The sequence below is a fragment of the Syngnathus typhle genome, linkage group LG21 (genome assembly GCF_033458585.1).
Source record: "Syngnathus typhle isolate RoL2023-S1 ecotype Sweden linkage group LG21, RoL_Styp_1.0, whole genome shotgun sequence".
NCBI classification, from domain to species: Eukaryota; Metazoa; Chordata; class Actinopteri; order Syngnathiformes; family Syngnathidae; genus Syngnathus; species Syngnathus typhle.
In genome coordinates this window covers 2,788,779-2,809,673 of record NC_083758.1, presented here as the reverse complement: position 1 = coordinate 2,809,673, position 20,895 = coordinate 2,788,779, and the positions used below count along the sequence as shown (strand labels likewise).

General features: G+C 44.0%; 1 protein-coding gene across 1 annotated transcript in view; it reads left to right on the top strand.

Moving 5' to 3' along the window:
* cacna2d1a (calcium channel, voltage-dependent, alpha 2/delta subunit 1a) overlaps positions 1–12,179 on the top strand; it is a 50,707-nt gene extending 38,528 nt beyond the window's left edge. Inside the window, exons 32-38 of the mRNA XM_061268835.1 lie at positions 4,828–4,977; positions 6,329–6,381; positions 7,157–7,212; positions 7,308–7,434; positions 8,199–8,311; positions 8,400–8,482; positions 10,434–12,179. Coding sequence (XP_061124819.1) covers positions 4,828–4,977; positions 6,329–6,381; positions 7,157–7,212; positions 7,308–7,434; positions 8,199–8,311; positions 8,400–8,482; positions 10,434–10,556 — 705 coding nt within the window. The 3' untranslated portion in view covers positions 10,557–12,179. The remainder of the gene's footprint in view (positions 1–4,827; positions 4,978–6,328; positions 6,382–7,156; positions 7,213–7,307; positions 7,435–8,198; positions 8,312–8,399; positions 8,483–10,433) is intronic.
* Positions 12,180–20,895: the final 8,716 nt, after the last annotated feature.

The following is a 20,895-nucleotide window of genomic DNA, read 5'->3' as shown; positions in this document are numbered from 1 at the left end:
TTTTTTTCTATGAAGAACCCAGAGAGAGTTATTTAGTTATTTATTTCCTGTTTTTTCTGTGAAGAACTCAGAGAGGGTTTAGTTATTATTTATTTCATTAATAGTGTTATTATTTGTTTCCTGACTTTTTTTCTGTAAAGAACCTGGAAAGGGTTATTAAATAACCGTTATTTGGTTATGTGTGGCTTTCTGGAAAACAATAATTTTTTTAAGCTCCCCTACGATCGTCACACTTTTTCTGTTACAAACTGCCACCGGCCCGCCATCAGAGAAGGGAAAGGTTATGTGGCCCTCACAGGAAAAAGTTTGGGGACCCCTGCTCTATACCATATTTTTCGGACTAAAAGTCGCTCCGGAATATAGGTCGCATTAGCCTTAAAATGCACAATAACGTGAAAAAAAACATATATAAGTCGCTCCGGAGTATAAGTCGCATTTTGGGGGAAATTTATTGGACAAAATCCAACACCAAGAACAGACATGAACGAGCAACAACAGGCTAAACCATAGGTTTGCTAACGTGACAAACACAAACGAAGAGCTGAGAACAGGCCTGACGTAACATTCAGAGTTATTCAAACAACTATTACATAAATAACACGTTTATAAAACCATCTGTGTCACTGCAATTCATTAAATCCATCGATCGTCCTTTGTCAACAACGGCCCATATAACGATATATAAATTAGATATCAAATAACTATTATATAAGCAATAATATTATCAAACCATCTGTGGCACTCCAAATCATTAAATCCATCAATCAAATTCCTCGTCCTTTGTCAACAACGCCGCACGTGCGCCCTGACGTCAGCCTTGTCGTTACTCCGCAGATCTAGTATATAACTATATTGTTAGTTAACAAAGAACAAAGAAAGACGTGGGTTTGGTGAACGGCTCTTTATTTAACAAAACAAGAGTTCAACGAGCCAACAACTACTGAACTGTAACAAGTTGCTACACGAAATAAAATATATCAAATAACTATAACATGAATAGTTCACCACCACACGGCCCCAAGCACCGGCGTCAACTTCCAGGTGTGTGGCGGCGTGGACTTCCATCCCCGGAGGTGGCACTTCCAGACATGGAGGTGGAAGAGAGCTCCATAGAATAAGACCGGGCGTGCGTAAAAGCCATGTCCGAGTCCCATCCACCGTCCCCGGACAGCCACCCGGCCGAGCACCGGCCCCCGGCTTCCATCCACGGAAGTGAAAGAGAGCTCCGTAGAGTAGGACCGGGTGTGCGAAAAGCCATCTCCAAGCCCCATCCACCGTCACCGGACAGCCACCCAGCCGAGCGCCGGCCCCTGACTTCCATCCACGGAGGTGAAAGAGAGCTCCGTAGAGTAGCACCGGGCGTGCGTAAAAGCCATAATAGTTTTTCACACCTTCTGTGTCACTCCAAATCATTAAATCCTTCAAACTCTTCGTCCTCCGTGTCACTTACAAACAAAGCCGCTAATGATGCCGGTAGTACGTGGGGCCCTTCGTCATCTTCGTCATCCTGAAATCTAATCTTTGTCCTTTTTGTAAACAACCGCTGCGCCGCGCTGCCGACGTAGCTTGAAATTCAAATTACAGTAATCCCTTGCTACATTGCGGTTCCACTTTTTAGTTTTTTGTTTTTTTTGAAAATTTATGAAAAAATTCACCTATAAGTCGCTCCTCAGTATGTCGCCCCCCCACCCAAACTATGAAAAATACCGCGACTTATAGTCCGACAAATATGGTAATCGAACATAATCTTTTTAGCCAATCAGAAGAAGTCATTTCCAGACAAGGGGGGGGGCAAAATAATTCTGCAATGTTGTGAAATGTTTCTCTATAATTTTGTTTGCATAAAATTGCAACTTTATGGGAAAACTCGTGCATTTTTCTTCTCAGAATATTCCTACTTTTTTTGTAACGTGTCACTAAGTTTGCTCGTTTTAATTTTATTCCTCACGTCGAACAAAATGTGCATGCCAAGACACCAGGTGGCACTCTAACCCCTGACAAGTTGGTTAGTCATTCAAAAGCCAGAAGAAAAACACTTCGTGAAAAATAAAACTGGGGGATTTTTTTTGAGCAAATGTAAAATTTCAACTTGATTAGCATAGAATTACGTTTTCTTAGTTTTTTAATATAAAAATATCCATCCATCCATCTTCCGCTTATCCGGGGTCAGGTCGTGGGGGCAGCAGCTTCAGGAGGGACTCCCAGACTTCCCTCTCCTCAGCCACTTCATCCAGCTCATCCCGGGGGATCCCAAGGCGTTCCCAGGCCAGCTGGGAGACATAGTCTCTCCAGCGCGTCCTGGGTCGTCCCCGGGGTCTCCTACCGGTGGGACATGCCCGGAACACCTCCCTAGGGAGGCGTTCAGGTGGCATCCTGATGAGATGCCCGAGCCACCTCATCTGGCTCCTCTCAACGTGGAGGAGTAGCGACTCTACTCGGATTTGGAGGTGCTGACCCTCATCCCGACCGCTTCACACTCGGCTACGAACCGCTCCACGCCTAGAAATTCTGTCCATAAAAATTATGAACAGAATCGGTGATCAAGGGCCTTGGCGGAGTCCAACCCTCACTGGGAACGAATCCGACTTACTGCCGGAAACGCGGACCAAACTCTGGCATCGGTGATACAGGGACCAAACCGCCCTTATGAGTTGGCTCGGCACCCCGTACTCCCGAAGCACCCTCCACGGAACCTCCCGAGGGACACTGTCAAACGCCTTCTCCAAGTCCACAAAACACATGTGGACTGGTTGGGCGGACTCCCATGCACCCTCGAGGATCCTGCTGAGGGTGTAGAGCTGGTCCACTGTTCCACGGCCAGGACGAAAGCCACACTGCTCCTCCTCAATCCGAGGTTCGACCTCCCGACGGACCCTCCTCTCCAGCACCCCTGAATAGACCTTACCAGGGAGGCTGAGGAGTGTGATTCCCCTGTAATTGGAACACACCCTCCGGTCCCCCTTCTTAAAGAAGGGTACCACCACCCCAGTCTGCCAATCCAGAGGCACTGTCCCCGATGTCCACGCAATGTTGTAGAGGTGTGTCAGCCATGACAGCCCCACAACATCCAGAGCCCTTAAGAACTCCGGGCGGATCTCATCCACCCCCGGGGCCTTGCCACCGAGGAGTTTTTTAACTACCTCAGTGACTTCAACCCCAGAGATTGGAGAGTCCGCCTCAGAGTCCCCAGGCCCTGCTTCCACAATGGAAGGGGTGTAGGTGGAATTGAGGAGGTCTTCGAAGTATTCTCCCCACCGACTCACGACGTCCCGAGTCGAGGTCAGCAGCACACCATCTCCACTGTAAAAAGTGTTGACGTTGCACTGCTTCCCCCTCCTGAGACGCCGGATGGTGGACCAGAATTTCCTCGAAGCCGTCCGGAAGTCATTCTCCATGGCCTTGCCAAACTCCTCCCACGCCCGGGTTTTTGCCTCAGCAACCGCAGAAGCCGCGTTCCGCTTGGCCATCCGGTACCTGTCAGCTGCCTCCGGAGTCCCGCAGGTCAAAACGGCCCGATAGGACTCCTTCAGCTTGACGGCATCCCTTACCACCGGTGTCCACCAGCGGGTTCGGGGATTGCCGCCACGACAGGCACCAACGACCTTACGGCCACAGCTCCGGTCGGCCGCCTCAACAATGGAGGCGCGGAACATGGTCCACTCGGACTCAATGTCACCCGCCTCCCCCGGGACATGGGAAAAGCTCTGCCGGAGGTGGGAGTTGAAGCTCTTCCTGACAGGGGATTCCGGCAAATTTTCCCAGCAGACCCTCACAGAGTGTTTGGGTCTGCCAGGTCGGACCGGCATCTTCCCCCACCATCGGAGCCAACCCACCACCAGGTGGTGATCAGTTGACAGCTCCGCCCCTCTCTTCGCCCGAGTGTCCAAAACATGCGGCCACAAATCCGATGACACGACTACAAAGTCCATCACCGAACTGCGGCTTAGGGTGTCATGGTGCCAAGTGCACACATGGACATCCTTATGTTTGAACATGGTGTTCATTATAGAAAATCCGTGTCGAGCACAGAAGTCCAATAATAGAACACCGCTCGGGTTCATATCGTGGGGGCCGTTCCTCCCAATCACGCCCTTCCAGGTCTGACTGTCATTGCCCACGTGAGCAGTGAAGTCACCCAGTAGAATGATGGAGTCCCCAGATTTAGCCCTCTCCAGCATTTCCTCCAGGGACTCCAAGAAGGGTGGGTACTCTGAGCTGCCGTTTGGTGCATAGACACAAACAACAGTCAGGACCCGTCCCCCCACCCGAAGGCGAAGGGAGGCTACCCTCTCGTTCACCGGGGTGAACCCCAATGTGCAGGCGCCCAGCCGGGGGGCAATAAGTATACCCACACCTGCTCGAAGCCTCTCACCGTGGGCAACTCCAGACTGGAAGAGAGTCCAGCCCTTCTCGACAGGGCTTGTACCGGAATCCAAACTGTGCGTGGAGGCAAGTCCGACTATGTCTAGTCGGAACTTTTCTGCCTCGCACACCAGCTCAGGCTCCTTTCCAGCCAGAGAAGTGACATTCCATGTCCCAAGAGCCAACCTCTGCAGCCGGGGATCAGACCGCCAAGGTCCCTGCCTTTGGCCTCCGCCCAGCTTACACTGCACCTGACCCCTTTGGCCCCTCCCACAGGTGGTGAGCCCATGGGAAGAGGGCTTTTCGGGCTGTGCCCGGCCAGGCCCCAAAAATATTTTTTCTGGAATAATCTTATTCTCATTTCAAATGATGTATTTTTTCGTACCAAATAATTTGTTTTTTAAAACTATCACTTTATTTTTTACACATCATTTTTTACATTTGCAAAAACTTCGCATCCCTCAGATCGGTCGCTTTTTCGGAGTGATTGACCCAATCCTGATGGTCACCCTGGTCAACTCGTCGTTGTACACCTTGAAAAATTCCTACGACTACCAGTCGCTGTGCGATCCCGTGAAGGAGACCAAGGCGGCGGGCCTGCGATCTGTTTACGTGGTGAGTCACGAAATCCAGCAACCCATCCTCGTGTGTCTGTTAACACATTTTGATACATGCATCCTGACATGCTGCATAGTGATAGCAACAGATAAAGCAGACATACCTGCTTGCTCACACACACAAAAACACACACACAAGAAAACGCAGGGGAGCCATAAATCGCCATAGCGCAGATGAGAAGGGAAGCAGAGGTCCAGCAAAAGCGTCGGAGTGGGAGTTGTCGTAACGCTAACAGGATTAGGTGGTCTCGCATGCTCGGCCGACACGCCAAGCGGCAAGCGCTGTTTTTCATCACCCTGCCATTTTTTTTGTTTTTTTGCTGAACTTGGGAAACCTCCCAAGTCCCCCCCCCCAATATGCCTCATGTTGAGGAAAACACAAATTGGGGAAGGTTGTGAAATCACAGGAAATATCCTTGAATGTCATGGAAATGTGCCAAGGTCCTTAGCAAATGCTGACTTTTTCTCTTTTTCATAAAATTACACCTTGATTAAAAATAATATTTTTTTAATGTAACCACTTTAATGATATATTGAGCTGTTTTTCCACATTGACAACCTTTTTGTGTCAGATTACCTCAGGCAAAAATGTAACATGTTTTCTTTAAGATAAGAACTTTTAGAATGAAATGTCTTTTTACGCAAAAAAAACACATGAAGACTTTTTCTTAATTTGAAACTGATTTTAAATTATTACTTTTGTCCCGTATCATTTAGATCTTTTTAATGGAAATTACAACTTTAGCATAAAAGTATTAGTGTTTTTTTTTTCCAAAACATGAAAGCTTTGAAGTTAAATTATTACTTTTTCCACATATCATTTAGATCGTTTTATCGTAAATTACAATTTTAGCGTGAAAGTACTTAGATTTTTTTGTTACATGCCAGCTTTCCACGACCATTAATTGCAGTTAAAAACATGAAAGAACAAACAAACCCACGCTTGTACTCTCCAGTAGCTTAGTTTTTGTGTTGCCATATAAACTTCTTGTGTCACGTTGATATAAAAACTCGACGCAACTTCTTGTAAAAGTTTCACCTCCACTAAAAGACAAATAATTAGTTGGTCGTTGCGGTAAGCTTTATAGTTGATTACCTTCCAAATTCCCGACACAGCCCACGATTGAGCAGCATCGTTCACGTATAATCACCCATGTGATCAAAGTCAACACGTTTACTCGGCGTGTGACTCAGCATGCGTATCTTGAACGCTACATGACCGATTGACCACAACAAGGTCCTCGCGTGCTAGCTGTAATCCAAACAACATGGTCAACAGGCCTTTGATTCAAACCTCATGTTGTTGCTTTTTGTTATCTGTTAACTTGCACCGCTTTTGCTCTTCACAGCCTTCCATTGGTGATATTTTGAACGTAGGCTGGTGGGCCACTGCTGCAGCCTGGTGAGTCCTTTTATGTAGCCTGTGCCTTTATCTTGAAAAGTATATTCTTGGGAAATACAATAATTAAAGGGCACATACATTTTTTAATCGTAATAGAAAAAAGGCTGTGGCCTCAATTTCTTGATGGGGTTAACACTACAGCTTTTAAGCACACCATTTTGTCTTCTTTCTGACGTTTGTACTACAAAATATTTTGCTATTGAAAACCTTTCAAATTCTAAAAAGATTATAATTGTAACATTATTCACAAAATCATAAATTTTGCTGGAATTTGATTTGAATTTTAAGCTGGTTTGTCATTAGAATATATCTACATTTGAATTTTTCTCAGAAAATGTATTTGTGTAAAAAAGACCAAATACATTTTTTTGTAACGATACTTTTTGCGTACATTTTTTTGCAAAATGTTTTTCACTAGTGCATCATTTCTGGTTACTGTTTTTTTTTTGTAATAAATTGAATAGATGAACTTTTTTGGAATAAGGATTTTTTTTAGTAAAATGAAAATATATATTTTTGCTTTTTTTGCATAATTTTTAGTACTTTTCCGACATTTTATTGTAGCATTCGGACTTTTTATGTAAAAATGTTTTGCAAAATATTTGTTGTACATATTGTGCTTTGTTTAAAATCACCTTCTTTGATAAACAGCATGATTCTTTTGAACAGGCCTTTTTTCCAACCATTTTCATAAAATTCTAACTTTATTTTCTGCAAATGGCAACTTACAATTTCATCTTTTTTTTCTTAAAACTACAATTGTATCTGCTCACAGGTCAATCCTGCAACAGTTGCTGGTTAGCATCACATTCCCAAATTTCCTACATGCAGGTAAATCTCTTCCTCGTCCGCCTTAAATTTAGGTCCCACTTCTCTGAGGGTGCAAATCAAAACCTAATACATGATCTAAAAAAATTGGGCCTCAGCTGACATGGAGGAGGACATGTCTGACATCGTCCATAAAGAAGTGTGCATCACGGAGCAAACCCAGTACTACTTTGAGACAGACGACGTCGCCTTCCGAGGAACGGTCGACTGTGGCAACTGCTCCAGGTAAGAAAAATTGCATTTCAAGCAAAGTCACCGACGACGCTGTGCTTGTTTTAAAAAAAAAAAAAAAATCACATGCCATGAAGGTGAAGTCAACTGTGTGGACCACCGTCCTGGCACGTCGCCGCCCCCTGCCTGCCCCGTCGTCTCTTTTGCATGTGCGCATGCCATTTTAAAGCCCCCTCGTGCCGCCTAATGGAGTGCCTGCCCCACATGCGTTGCGGCGTTCCTGCGCGTTAGCCGCACACGTTTCCGCTTAACGAGCGCCATAAAAAAAGCAGAGAAAATCATTTGTGCACCCCTGACATGAGTATTTATGGGGGGTTGCGTTTTTCTCCCTTTGGGATGGAAAGCCATAAAAAATAATCTCTTCTCGTTACTGTATGTATGATTTGTTGCGAATTCCGATTTTTGTTCGATGAATCATGAGATGTCACTTCCTGTCTTTTGGGTGGGGCCATAAACTAAGAGTCGCAATCGCTTTAAGATGTCAAATGTCCCATCATCTGTTTTTTTTTATTTTTAGAAAAGTATAACTATTTCAGTATCAAAAATGTAAAACTGTAACACCTTTCTTAAAGTATGTTTTTCATTTATTTTCTTGGAAAATGATTGTAAATATATTTGCATAAAAATACAAATCAATCTACAAAACATTAAATATACTTTTTTTCCGCATAATATGATGTTAGGATTGTTTTTGCCGATTTTTACAACTACTGCAAAATACACATTTGTTTGTACAAAATTCAAATTTGTGCTTTCAGACTGTACCATGCTGAGAAGCTTCCCAACACCAACCTGGTTTTCATCATTGCTGACGCCAAACTCACCTGCTCGTCCTGCGATACCAAACCGCTCATACAGGATGAACAGCAGTGTATCCTTCCGCCGACCTTTCGAAACTATCTAGTGGAACTACTGTAAATCCCAGACTTTGGTTGACATTCCTGACAAGGCTCTTTTAGCTAACGGTCCTGATCCTTGCAAGGTGGCTCAGAAACCTCGCTACAGGAAAGGACCTGCGGTGTGCTTTGATAATAACGAACACGTGAGTCTTATCAAAGTCAAAGTCAGCTTTATTGTCAATCTCTCCACATGTCACAACACACAAAGAGACCGAAATTACGTTTTTCTCTATCCCACGGTGACGAGACACATAAAACGATAGACATACAAGTACACGACACAATATAAAAACAAGAAGGCAGAAATTCAAACAATCAATAGTAAGAGTGATGAATAAATAATAAATAAACAGATAACACAATAAATAAGAGGAGCAAAACGGAGCCAGCAAGCATAGCGCAAAAGTAAAAAACATCATAAACAAAAAAAGCACAAACAATAAATAATAAGAGTAATAATAAATAATAAATAAACAGATAATCGCAGCTCGGATGCTTGTTTCCAAACAAATGGCTTGCCTTGTATGGTGTTTCATGCTTCAATTGCATCAGGAGCGCCTTGCAGCTTTGTTGTCCCATTCTTGTTTGTCAGCTAACATCAGAATCAAAACCAGCTTTATTAAGTGACTAACAACATTCAGGTGACTAACAACATTCACTGTGATAGTGTTGACACAAAATAGTCTTTCATTTTACACTTTGGCATTTTTGATTATTTATAATGTTATATTTTACTCACATGTAGCTCAACATAAACGCAAAGCATTGACCAATAATGTGGTTACTAGCTCGACTGTGAAAGAAAGTTTGGATCTTTTTTAAAGTCTTTCAAACATTTTATTAATCAGAACTCTTTCTTGTTTTAGAATTTTGCGAACTAACATATGCTAGTTTGCTAAACTGGTGCACATTCGTCCCCATAAATTAGCTAGAATGGTTTCAATTTAGCATTTTCGATGACATTAGATTTTTTTTTTCAAAATGTTAATTGCCAATCTTGTTGGCGCTGACATTTCAGTTTGTCGCAAAAGCGTTAGGATTTTACATTTTTTTACTTTAATTAGCACTTGGTCGCTAATGCCATTACCGCCTTACTGAACCAAATTATTTCCTGATATTTTCCGGTAATATACATACGTATACATTACTAATGCCTCGAAACAGTGGGGTTTTTTTTTTGGGCTTGTATTTCGTGGCTGCTGCGTGGACTTGCTCAGCAAAACATGGGATTGAATGTCGTGTTTTGTTATTATTAACCTGCATTGCTTTCCACTAAATCTGGTTTTCTTCCGAGCGCTTTGGTGCATGATGTATTCTCTTGGTTTGCGCTCTGTGATTGGCCTGCCGCTTAGGACGAGGCCCTGTGCCGTCGTAGCGCTGGCTCCCCGTCGACGTCCTCGCTGCTCGTGTTACTGCCGCCACTGTTCGTGTGCTTTGCCGGGTCAGTCCGTCTTTTCTTGCTGTCATGTTCCACCTCAAATCGTATATCTTTTTTGGGCCTTTTCCACTATTTTTTGGTTTATGTCTTGTCGGTCCGCACCTGCCACCTACTTATGTACTTGTTCTGCCGGCATCTGCTTTCAATTCTCCTGCCTTCCCTGCTGATGTTTTCCCCGTCTTCTTGCCCAGCTTTGAACTACCAGCATGTTTCCTCGTGTATCGTAATCCTCCGATGCTTGCTCTGATACAGCACTTTGGAGCATTGGAACAATTGCCAACGCTCTTGTGTCTGGCATCTGACCAATAACAAAAATGTTGCATCTGCCCTCAACACAATTGTGTTTTGATTTGAATTGAGTGTGAATTTAGATGAAAAGGTGATATTTGCCATCACTGCGATTTACATTTTGTATCAGTGCCCCACAATTTAGCATTTCTGTTATCTTAACAAAATAATGGAGACTATCAGTTTTCTTACGATGACAAGTTGAGCGACGGACGAAGCCAAAAGTAACTTTTGATTAAAAAAGAAATTAGCGTCATCAGAAATCTTAGCTGTAGTCTTTGTCTTAGTGAGAGTTGACCTCCAAAGTCAGCTGACCGACCCAACGTCGCTAACCCGCGCTGACGTTGTCCCCCTTGTCGGAACTCCAGGAGGAGGACCCTGACTGTGGTGGGGCATCCAGCTTGAGTCCCTCGCTGTGGCTCACCTTTGCTCTTCAGTTGGTGCTTCTCTGGGTTCTGAGTGGCTGCGGACATTACACCATCCTGTCCTGACCTGTTTTTTCCCCACCACCATCTCTACCAGCATGCCTCTGGAATGACGAACGAGAAGAGCTTTCAAAATTTTTCTGCAAAAAACCCACCTGAAGAGGACTTTGATTGCTGGCGTCATTGTTTTTGTAAGTGGGGCTGCCTTATCAGATTTTGTTGAGGAGCTTGAGTTTTTTTTTTTTTTTTTAATCAACACTGCCAGAAGCTAGCAAACAGTTTGTTTTTAATCTAGTGGTCTGCTTGTTGGTTGAAGGCAAGAAAAACAGCGCCGCCACCAACTTTTGCCCTGCGGATAATCTTTTATGTCTGGATTCTTCCTCACACCTGCCAGTGTCTCCGGAACTTGTTTATTCTGTGCTCTTCGTCAAAACCGAATCCTAGTTTTCCTTATGTCTGGAATTCTTGGATCAAAAACTGCCATGAGTGCGCGTCAACCAATCAGGACAAACCTGACTGAAAACTCTCTAGTGCCATGTACTTCTGAGACGACTATCTGCACTTTGTGTGTACAACTACTGAAGTCCACCTTGTTGTCTTTTCTTTGCTTACATCTCTGCAGAACTAACAACAAATCGAATACAAATTGAGCGTTTTATTATCGCAGTAGGTCTGGGCTCAAGATCCGATTTTGTAAAGGGTTTTATTGTCCAACGCACCGTGTAACTGATGATTTGAGAACTAAAGCTACAAAGTACATTTTGATGCTAACCCTTCCACTTTCATATTTGATCGTTTTTATCGCTATTTTCGTCTGCTTCGGCGTAGAGAGACTCCTCCGTCACGCTAGCAATTGTTGCACTTTATAATCCAACCATAACATCGTGCTCTTCGTGGAACTAACAACGTGGTTGTCATTTACTAACGGGGAGAGGGGAAAAAAAACCAAGTGCCATAATCGAATTCTCTCCTTTTACGAATTTATGCAAGTTAATGTCAAGTATCGCGCGATGATCAGCTGTTACTGCCTTTGTTTTCCCTTGAGGAGGCAGCATCTGCAGTTTTTTTGCATTACAATTCATATCCCAATTTCTAGCACCTACTGCAGCAGTGTGCTACCAAAAGCGTGGAACCCCCCCCCCCCCCCCCCCCCCCTCCCCATACATTTTTTTAAGTTAACGTGCTAAAATCCAATGCTGTCCCCTCGGGAATAATTAACGTGATATGAAGTGGTTCCGATTCCGTACAGGTCGCAGAAATCTTACGGGTTGGCGTGTGTTTGTGTCTGTGAGTGTGTTGTGTGTTAGCATCGGGTCCACCAAGTCCCGTTTTTTTTAAAGACTGTCTACATGTACATGGGTATTTTAAAATTTTTGTTTCACTGCTATACTGGTGGTCCACGTTTTGTTGTACAGCTAACCCCCATCAACAATCAACAACAAAACAGTGCATGCGCAAAATTCTTTTAAGTCAATTTAAAGTGACTGAAAATTGAAAACCAAATAAAAATTTTGAAATACTTTTAATCATGTGGACATAGTCTCCCTCTCCCTTGATCGTGCTTTAAAATGTTACACTTAAGTGGAACTTGTAAAAAAAACAAAATATATATAGTACAAAACCAAAGTTCTGATCAAAACGTGTGTTCATCCATGTTCAAATATTCAGAATAAAATTTTATGACAACAATTTGCTTCCTCCATGGCAGTTCTTCAACCCCCCCCCCCTCCTCTCCCCTCCCAATGGATCACATGACCGCACTCTTGACAGGCAGTCAACGACAACACCATGTTGGATTTCACCCACAAACGTCTCCATAAATTATCACCGGTGTCTCCTCTGGCTCGTTGAGCAAGCCATGATGAATTCTAATCGTTAGCGACGTCCGCTTTGCACGCGACTGCAGCTGCGGCTCCCCCCAAAAATAAAAAGTGTTACTTTACCCTTTTATGGCGGATGTTAAAAATGGAGCGACATGCTGAGAGTAGAAAGAAATACAATCAACGGGGACATTCTAAAAAGTAGCCAATTACGACGTCTTATAATGAAATAATAGCCATTTTTGTCTTGGTAGCAGCTGCCAAATGACTGCTTGGAGACTAATCATTGTGAAATTACATCATATTATACAAAATAAAGTCCAAACACAGTATGGCGAAGGATTTTGTAGAAAATTTACATTCTTTTACAGGGCATTGAGTGAAAATGAAGATACAACTCTTGAAGATAGCTATTGCAAAATCATTGATGTTATTTCTGGCTTGTTTGTGGGAAAGTACTTGGCTAAAGACTAAGCGCATCAGGTCAAATTGTAACTACCGTTTTTTTCCATGTATAATGTGCCCCCATGTATAAAACGCACCCTAAAAATGGCATGTTGATGCTGGAAAAAAGCCTGTACCCATGTATAATACGCACCTAAATTTTGACTCCTACTTAAGTCCGTGAACATAAAATTATTTCAGAAGAAAGATCATCTTTGGGAACAACCGGATGTTATTCTCCCGGTCAGTATCACTGCGCGTGCGCTAGCATACTCAATAGCGAAGAAATGTTTCGGATTTGTGTAGGGTACATTGTGACAGCAAACGAGCAGGTGATCTAGCATGCGTCTGATACGAGAGCATTGTGTTCGTATGGAGCGTGTTTGAAGTGAACAGCAGAGAAGAAAGCGCATCTGTAATGGCGGCCTCCGTATCATAGTCGGATTTAAAAAAACAAAACAAATTTTTTTTTATTTTTTTTGTACCCATGTATAATGCGCACCCCAGATTTTAGGACAATAAATTAGTTAAATTTTGCGCATTATACATGGAAAAAAACGGTAATTAGTAATATTAAATTGTGGAATTTGGGGACCAGTTGTATTTTTTAAATGAACAAAATGGCCGTGATTCCACGAATTGTTCCAATTAATTTGCTCTTAATTTAAAAAGAAAAATGTATTGTTTCTGTCATCAATGTCCAACATGAAATGCTTTAAATGACAATATGATAAGTTTCTTTTTTAAATATGAAAGTTCATTTTTAAGTTTTGTTGGACCGTACCAAATTCAAAGTCATACATTGCCCACCCCTGCTTGCGCACAATCATAAAGACTGACAGATTTACTGGTCGCACTTTTTCCTTCCTTCCACGCTTCTCTTGGACTTCTTTTCTGACTTTTCCTAAAGTGTTATTCCTCGTCTTCCGCGGATGAGTTGCGATGTCAACAGCACATGCTGGATTTCCTGCCCGGGGTGGGCTGAGGCTTGCGGCTCTGGATTTTGCGTCTGGCAACGAGACTCCTCGTTCGGTTTATGCCGAGAGGTCGCCGTTGTTGTGCTTGGGATTGTTATCCCAAGTCCGCCTCTGATGGATATCTGGCCCGGCCTCCCGCAGGGAACGTCCCCTTCAGTAAATATAAAAGGTTTATTATGTAAGTGATTGCATTTGCTGTGCTCTCATTATGAGCGCCATGTTTATTTTTGCATGCTGCGTAATCGTTCCATCAGATGTAAATTATGTCGTGCTCAGACATCTTTACACGCACAGCAGAAAGGCCTGGATTAAATGAAAAACTGAATTGCTTGTATTAGGAGCTGCATTTCGAATCGAGATCTGGATGATTTTTGGATTGAGAATCAAGGTTCTGAATCTTGATCAATTGGATTAAATTTGGTGTGTTACTTTATAACAGCCAAAAAGAGAATTTGATTAACTTGATTTTGATCCGAATCAAGCATCTGGGTCCAGATCCCTTTTTAGAAAATCCTAAACGGATTTGTATTGTGTGTATGTATCTCATAGCTTTTGTATGAACCTTGGAAGAAGGTATTTATTTAATCTTGATTTTTAATCTGGATTGAGATCATTTTGTAAAATAACCCTTGACAATTAGGATTGGATTTAGCATTGTTGTTTTAGTTTGACAGAGTGACAGTGATTTTTCTCGATCCTAGAATTCAGGTCATTTGTGGGGGGAAATAGTAATTGCTCCAAAAGTTAAATTCGGTTGAACTCTCTCAGTGGGACCTAAAAACAAATGAACTACATTCTAACTGTGATCCAGATAAAAATTGATTGATATGGATCACTTTGTAATGGCTGAAATTGAGTACGTAGCCTTGGTATGACGGAAATGACGCATTTGATTATTTGTCTTGGCGCTATTGCTTTATTATTTTTTTCAGGCAAAGAAAGAGACCTCCTTGCTATTGTTCCATATTGTCAAGTGGTGCGAGTGTATAATGAGTTTAGCGAGAACACCTCGCTGCAGGCATTTCTTTGGCTCGCCCTCAAAAGCCAATCACAAGTGGGGTAATAAATATCTTGTGATAGTCTCGCGTCCTGAGAGGGTTGTCCCCCTTTTTTTTTTGTTACGCCAAGCTGAGATTGCTATGTTTAGAATATGTTTTATCGCTGCGACACGTTCACTCAAAAAGGTCTGCCCCCCAAGGCTCTGGGATGTCTTTGCGTGCTTATCTTTTTGTTTTGGTCTCGGGCTATCACGTTACCACAAATGGGGGCAGGAGTGGGGCAAAAGTAAAAGTTTGGCATTCCAGGTAGCCCCGAGACTTTTTCGACTTTACTACACGTTGATTTTAATCATTGCAAGGTTTTGCTGTTTTTTTCCACAAAAAAGATAAAACTTCGTGTGGAGTCACTGGTTATTAATGGGGGGAAAAACTTGGATCCATGTAGAGAACAGCACCGTTATTTGATGTGGCTTTTGACTCACTAAAATCACCTGCTGTTTACTAACATGTGGAATGCCTTTTGGGATCTTTGGGGGATTTGGTATTTATCATAGCCATGATCAAAGGCACAATTTGTACGTCTCTGAATCCAAATGTAACACTCCAGGCCAATAGGGGCCACTATATGTGCAGCTAACGTCTTAGTCAGCTCCCCAATTTAGCAGTAAGGCAGCTAAAGCTTTCAGGATCCTAAAAAATAATTTAACTCAAAAACTGACATCAAATTGTGTGTTTAATTACTGGAGCCACACAACAAAAAGTCCTTAGGGACCCATGACTTAAATTAAGCTATGATAGTTTGGGATTTTGCATGATAGAAGAAGGGCAATGCTAATTAGCCTCTGCTAACGAATGTTAATCGTAGTAGTTGTTGTCATATCATTATCTCTTTATATGAGCTAATGTTGATTCAAATCCAACTCTCTTTGAAAAGTGCTGAGATCATGCTTGTAGCACATTAGCAATGTGCTAACATTTTAGCTGAATGGTTGCAAAGAGTGACCCCCCCCAAAATAGACCCAATATGAAGTGCCGCATTCAAAGCCAAGAGGATTTTGAATTATCACACTTATGAAGTCAAAGGTCAAAGCGAATGTATAAGCAAAAAATAAAGCTGCTATAAGGTATTATTAGGGTATCATTAAGGTATCGGTCGAACAGCATAGCCAATGTTTCACCTCTTTAGTCTCGTTAGCCTTAATCGTTTATCAAAAAAAAAAAAAATCCCGGACTTTTACCATAAATGCTTATATAGTCTTTTGAAAGTGTTTCAAAGCTGCATGTGTGCTACAATAACAAAATGGTTGACTCGCCTAAGCATCTCTTGACACGACACTTGCGTCTGGATGAGCAGCTGCACCAAAGAAGTACAACTAACCATGTGCGATTTTCTTTTATGTCTTCAATGTCCCTAAATAGCAACACGAGAGATGAACTTGTAAAGTGACTCACTTAGAAGCCAATCATCTCACCAGCAGACCGGATCTGAGTGCTGATTCTGAACACAGTTGATGCACTTGCCAAGTCCCTTCGCGTAACATCCCGGGGCTGATTTTATTTTGCCCCGGCGCGCAAAACAAGAGCGTGAATCACCCAAAAGCTCGCCAGCCAGGCAGACAGTGGAGTCATTATTACTGTTTTCACTGGAATACATTTCACTAGCCGCTCAGGCGTAGGTGTGTTGTCGACGGCGAAGTCAAACGTTGGTCCGGTGCAATTGGCCTGCAGATGAAACCCGACTCTGTTGCGAGTCGCCGGCGCAAGCCAGCGTTTCAAAGCTGCAGGAAATCTATTAGCACCTGGCGGGACTCCCTCGCCCCCTCCCAATGTGGACGTTCACCTCCCCGTGCCCCACCCTTGTCCATAAAAGCTCGCAAGACGGCCGCACTCACGCTGTGACACTCAAGCCAGGAGATTCAAGCGTGTGTGTGGTGGTGTGTCCGTGCACACGTGGAGCTAGTTAGCGGCGAACATGCTGCCAGACAAGCAGCTGCTACGCTAATAGCGCCTGTTGAATGTACAGTAGGCCGTGGTTGAGCGCTGACTCCAGGTCAGATCAGGCTGGAGTGCACCCGTGACTGTTTTTATCTCACACATGCCAGCAGAAATATGAACCAAAAAAAAAAAGAATAATCCATCTTTTTTTATGAGCTGGCAAGCAGTGTGTTTGCTTAAGCGCTGGATTTCACATCAACAATCCTCAGGGCAACTTTTTTTTTGCAGAACACTCTGCCAAACTTCTTTCAAAGTCCATTTGTCTTATTTTGTTCTCAGAGTATTCCCGACTTGTCGCTGCCTTGAGAAAAGTCCCCTGCACTTGATTGAGTCTGGCAAGCCAGAGGGTCAGGGGCGGTTTACTCTGGCCCTCGTGTTGCCTGACATCTCTGGAATCATTGTGAGATAAAGTACGTGTTTGCTCATGTATCAGTTTTGTTCAGGAAGTGAACTTTGTCATCGGCTTTTGAAGCGAGTAAGGAAGAGTAAGTCCTTGATCTGGCTTGTGTTTCCAGGGCTGTGTGTAGGATGGGTCGAGCTGCTTTCGCTCATATCATAGCCACCAGAGCTCCAGGTGAGTTTCTTTTCCCTTGTCGGAAAGAAAATGACCTTGCCCGAGGTGTTGAGCTAGAACCCGAGACGGTAGGCCCTTAGAAAAGCTATCAAAAAGCAGTATGGTCTTTGGTTCCCTTACTTAAGTTTGAAAATGGAACCACCAAAGCATAGCCAGCAAACCCAACAAACAGAAGTGACTGATTGACTATGAAGGTTTCGTACTCACCAGCCCCTGAATCTGAATCTCGCCCGGCCTGCCAGGTTATCTTAAAGAGTCCATCGGGACTTTCGTGGCCTGTTTTTTTTTTGTGTGTGTGCTTTCTTTCAATGCAGGTCATTTTGATTTTCATTTCATGTACGTCCAAACGTTGTGAAATATACAAAGCCGTCCCTTCACTCCACTCTCTGCTCCTCAAGTTGCTCGCGGGGCCATAAAGTAGAAGCAGAACCTCGAAAAGGAGGTCTTGGCATCCACCATAGAATTCTAGAGGTCGACCCCCCCCCTTCCCCCAGAGGCCAGTCCAGGCCGATGGCTTCTGAGACTTTGCTCGCTCTCGACCAACTTTGGCCAACATGTTGCATGCATCACTTCTTATTTTGTGCATTCCTGACGGCCGCATGGCTCAGCAGCGTTTTATCTCACCCCAACAAGCTTTATTGAAATCCCAGACCGAGGGCAGAGATCACCTGGCTCTCATACTCCACTCTTGTCCAAACATGGATTTACACTATCAGGAACTTCATGACTGACTTTGGATGAGCGATTAACGCCTCCCAGAGGACGCGCTATAACATATACAGTAAGGTTTGTTGCTTCAAGCTCAAGTGCATTGCAGGATTTATGGGCGGTTCTCCAGAATGCATCCCGTTACAGGTTATCTGCTGTTCCACAAAGGATGAAACACTTCACTTGGATCTCCCGAAAAAAGAACCTGCACTCTGTCAAAGATTATCATCTAGGCACTACTACCAGACAAACCCAAATAAGTTACCAGACTAAAACCTACAGGGAGTGCCGCGAACCTTCTACCTGTGGAAAAATGGGATTATTTAAGTCAGCTGTTTGGGCGGTCGCTGCTCACACTCTACCGTCTCACCAGCTCGCTCATGCGACCTAATTGGATTTATGTGCGGGAATGTTTTCCAAAGACGCACTTGTGAAATACGTCCACATCTGCTGGCCATTAGCGGTGGACATAACACACAACAGAGAGAGGAAAGCCCCCGACGCCTTGATTCATTGGAGTGCGCCTCGGCTTTTATTGCAGGCGGAAGAAAATGGCCTTAGGCCTTATCTCCCCGTCCCTGTCGCAGTTGTCCTCCGGCCGTTGGAGCCCGCACTTGATTTCTCTACCTGCTTCCTAATACGGAACATCGCAGTTTCCATTTTCCTTCCATGCAATTTCTTTTCCATCTGCCGCCGCACCCCGATGTATTCACGTTTGCTGCCCCCCGTCTCGCTGCTCCGCTCAGACAGTCGTTTATCTACGTCAACAGGACTTCCATCTCCTCTAAAATGGCTCCCCAGGGCCCGGGATGTCCTCCTGTTTCATCCCTTCCGCGGGCACCGGGAGAAGCTAAGCAAAGGAGGTCTGACGCCCCGGCCCCCTGACCGCTCATCTGTCATCTGGAATGGGAAAGGCACTCTCCTAATTGGGGGGAAAATTGTTGAGGGGCTGCGAGGCTGCAGGGGTGGACCTTGTTATTCTAGTGTTGGGCGGGTCAGAGGTGAAAAGCGGGAGATCACACCGGTGATTAGCCTCCTTCATGTGCGAGAGTGTGGGGCAACGGAGCGGGTGTGCCGGCCAGCTGGGGTGTAAAATAATTAGACGGGTAAAGTCCGGCTTCGGCGTCGTTAATGGTGACACTGTGGGTCAAATGTGGGAACTCCCCAGCGAGGCAGAATCTCTAACATCTGAGGAAAACTGATCCCCTTTGAAGGATCGTTCAAAGGATGACACTTTGCAATTTTGTTTTGTCTCGTTAAGGCTTTTAATCGTTGGTATGTTGGGAGGACGAGCGGAATGTCTATGTAGTGGTCTTGATCTATCCTTCAAGGTACGGTCTTGATTCCTGTACCGTAACTATTGGAGTCGAAAATAATCATTCCCAGGATCAGGACTTGACAGGTTCTTCTGTGAAAATGTCAAGGCTAGCAAAGCAGAACCTTTGAGGGTACCAGCGCATTGTCCAACAGTCCAGAATCTCTGGGGAATAATCAGCCACAAAACAAAAGGATAAAGATCTTTGGAATTGTCGCTCAGGTTGACGGCAAATTAGCACAAACTCATCTGGGGAGTTTGTTCGCATTTGCGTCAAAACGGACTTGTTAACCTAGCGCTTAACCCTACCAAGTATATATAGAATGACTGACGTTTTGGAGACTTGGGGGGTCTCGAATGGGACTACAATCGGTGGAAGCTAATACTCCCCTCGCTTTGGTATGTTTGGAAAGAATCACTCCCGCCTCCAGCACCTTCACCCCCAATGAATGCATAATCAGGCATCAAGACTTAACGTATCTACCTGAAATGGTGGATGTTGGAGCTAGCTGTACTTCAAAGAGTTGGCAGGCGCACCAAAAAAGATGTTTTTGCGTGTCTGGATTTCTTCTTGAAGCTGATTGACAGATGTGATGTGAGCATGCCTCTACACCTGCCGGTACTTTCCGACACACATGCCGACCAAAAGGCAGAAAAGCCCAAATGACCTGCACACGTCTTAATGAGCCCTTACCAGGGCGTCTGGCATTTGCCTCCAACCATTCCTCCACCACGCCGGTCTCTCTCTTGCTCTCTGGAGGGTCCTAAGACTGCCGGCCATTAACGGCTCAAGTGTGGATTTCCTGTCAAGTTCGGGTGAGGGCCCAACAAAAGTCCCGTATGCTGGTACCTGAACTGGATCACTTCCAGCTGACCCTAACCCTAAACATACCCTTTACTGGCCCACCAGAATACCCCCTTTAAGATGATGTGCCACACTTTTATGTCTATGATGTATTCATATAGCGCTAAACCGGGTAGAAATCCCAAAACGTTCGTACTACGATGATTGATTGGAAGTGAAAGTTTGTTTTTGAGCATTTCCTGCTTATGTGCTTCGGTACCTGAAGGCGTTTTGCAACTGGCTGAGGATCTCGGTGTTTTGTGCCAAGTGGTCTTTGGCACGGCCCGCCAAGAATCCCATCTGTTTTTCCGCGGCAGCCAAAGTGAGGCAACGGGGACGAACGCACGCGGGATCCTGCTCTTACAATTATCCCGTTTTTTTGGCGTCGGGTACTCGTCTGAAGAAGTTCGAGCGCTCAGATTTCCTACCAACTTACAGCAAAGTATGTCAACAAGTGACACGTTGAGATTCATTTGCGTTTTATCTGGCTTGTAAATCAGCTGCAGGACAAACTGCAAAGTACCTATATCATCCATCATATTTGTATGCATGATTAGAATTGCAATGTGTATTCAAAGTCTTTTTTTATTTCTTAAACTGAAATCCATCAAGTGCTCTCATGCATGGCGGTTAAAAGCATGTTAGTCACCCTTCATCTGGAAGGTAATGTTGAAATAGGTACATTGGAGGATAAAGAGACTACATGGCAATACAATTTAGCAAAAAACAA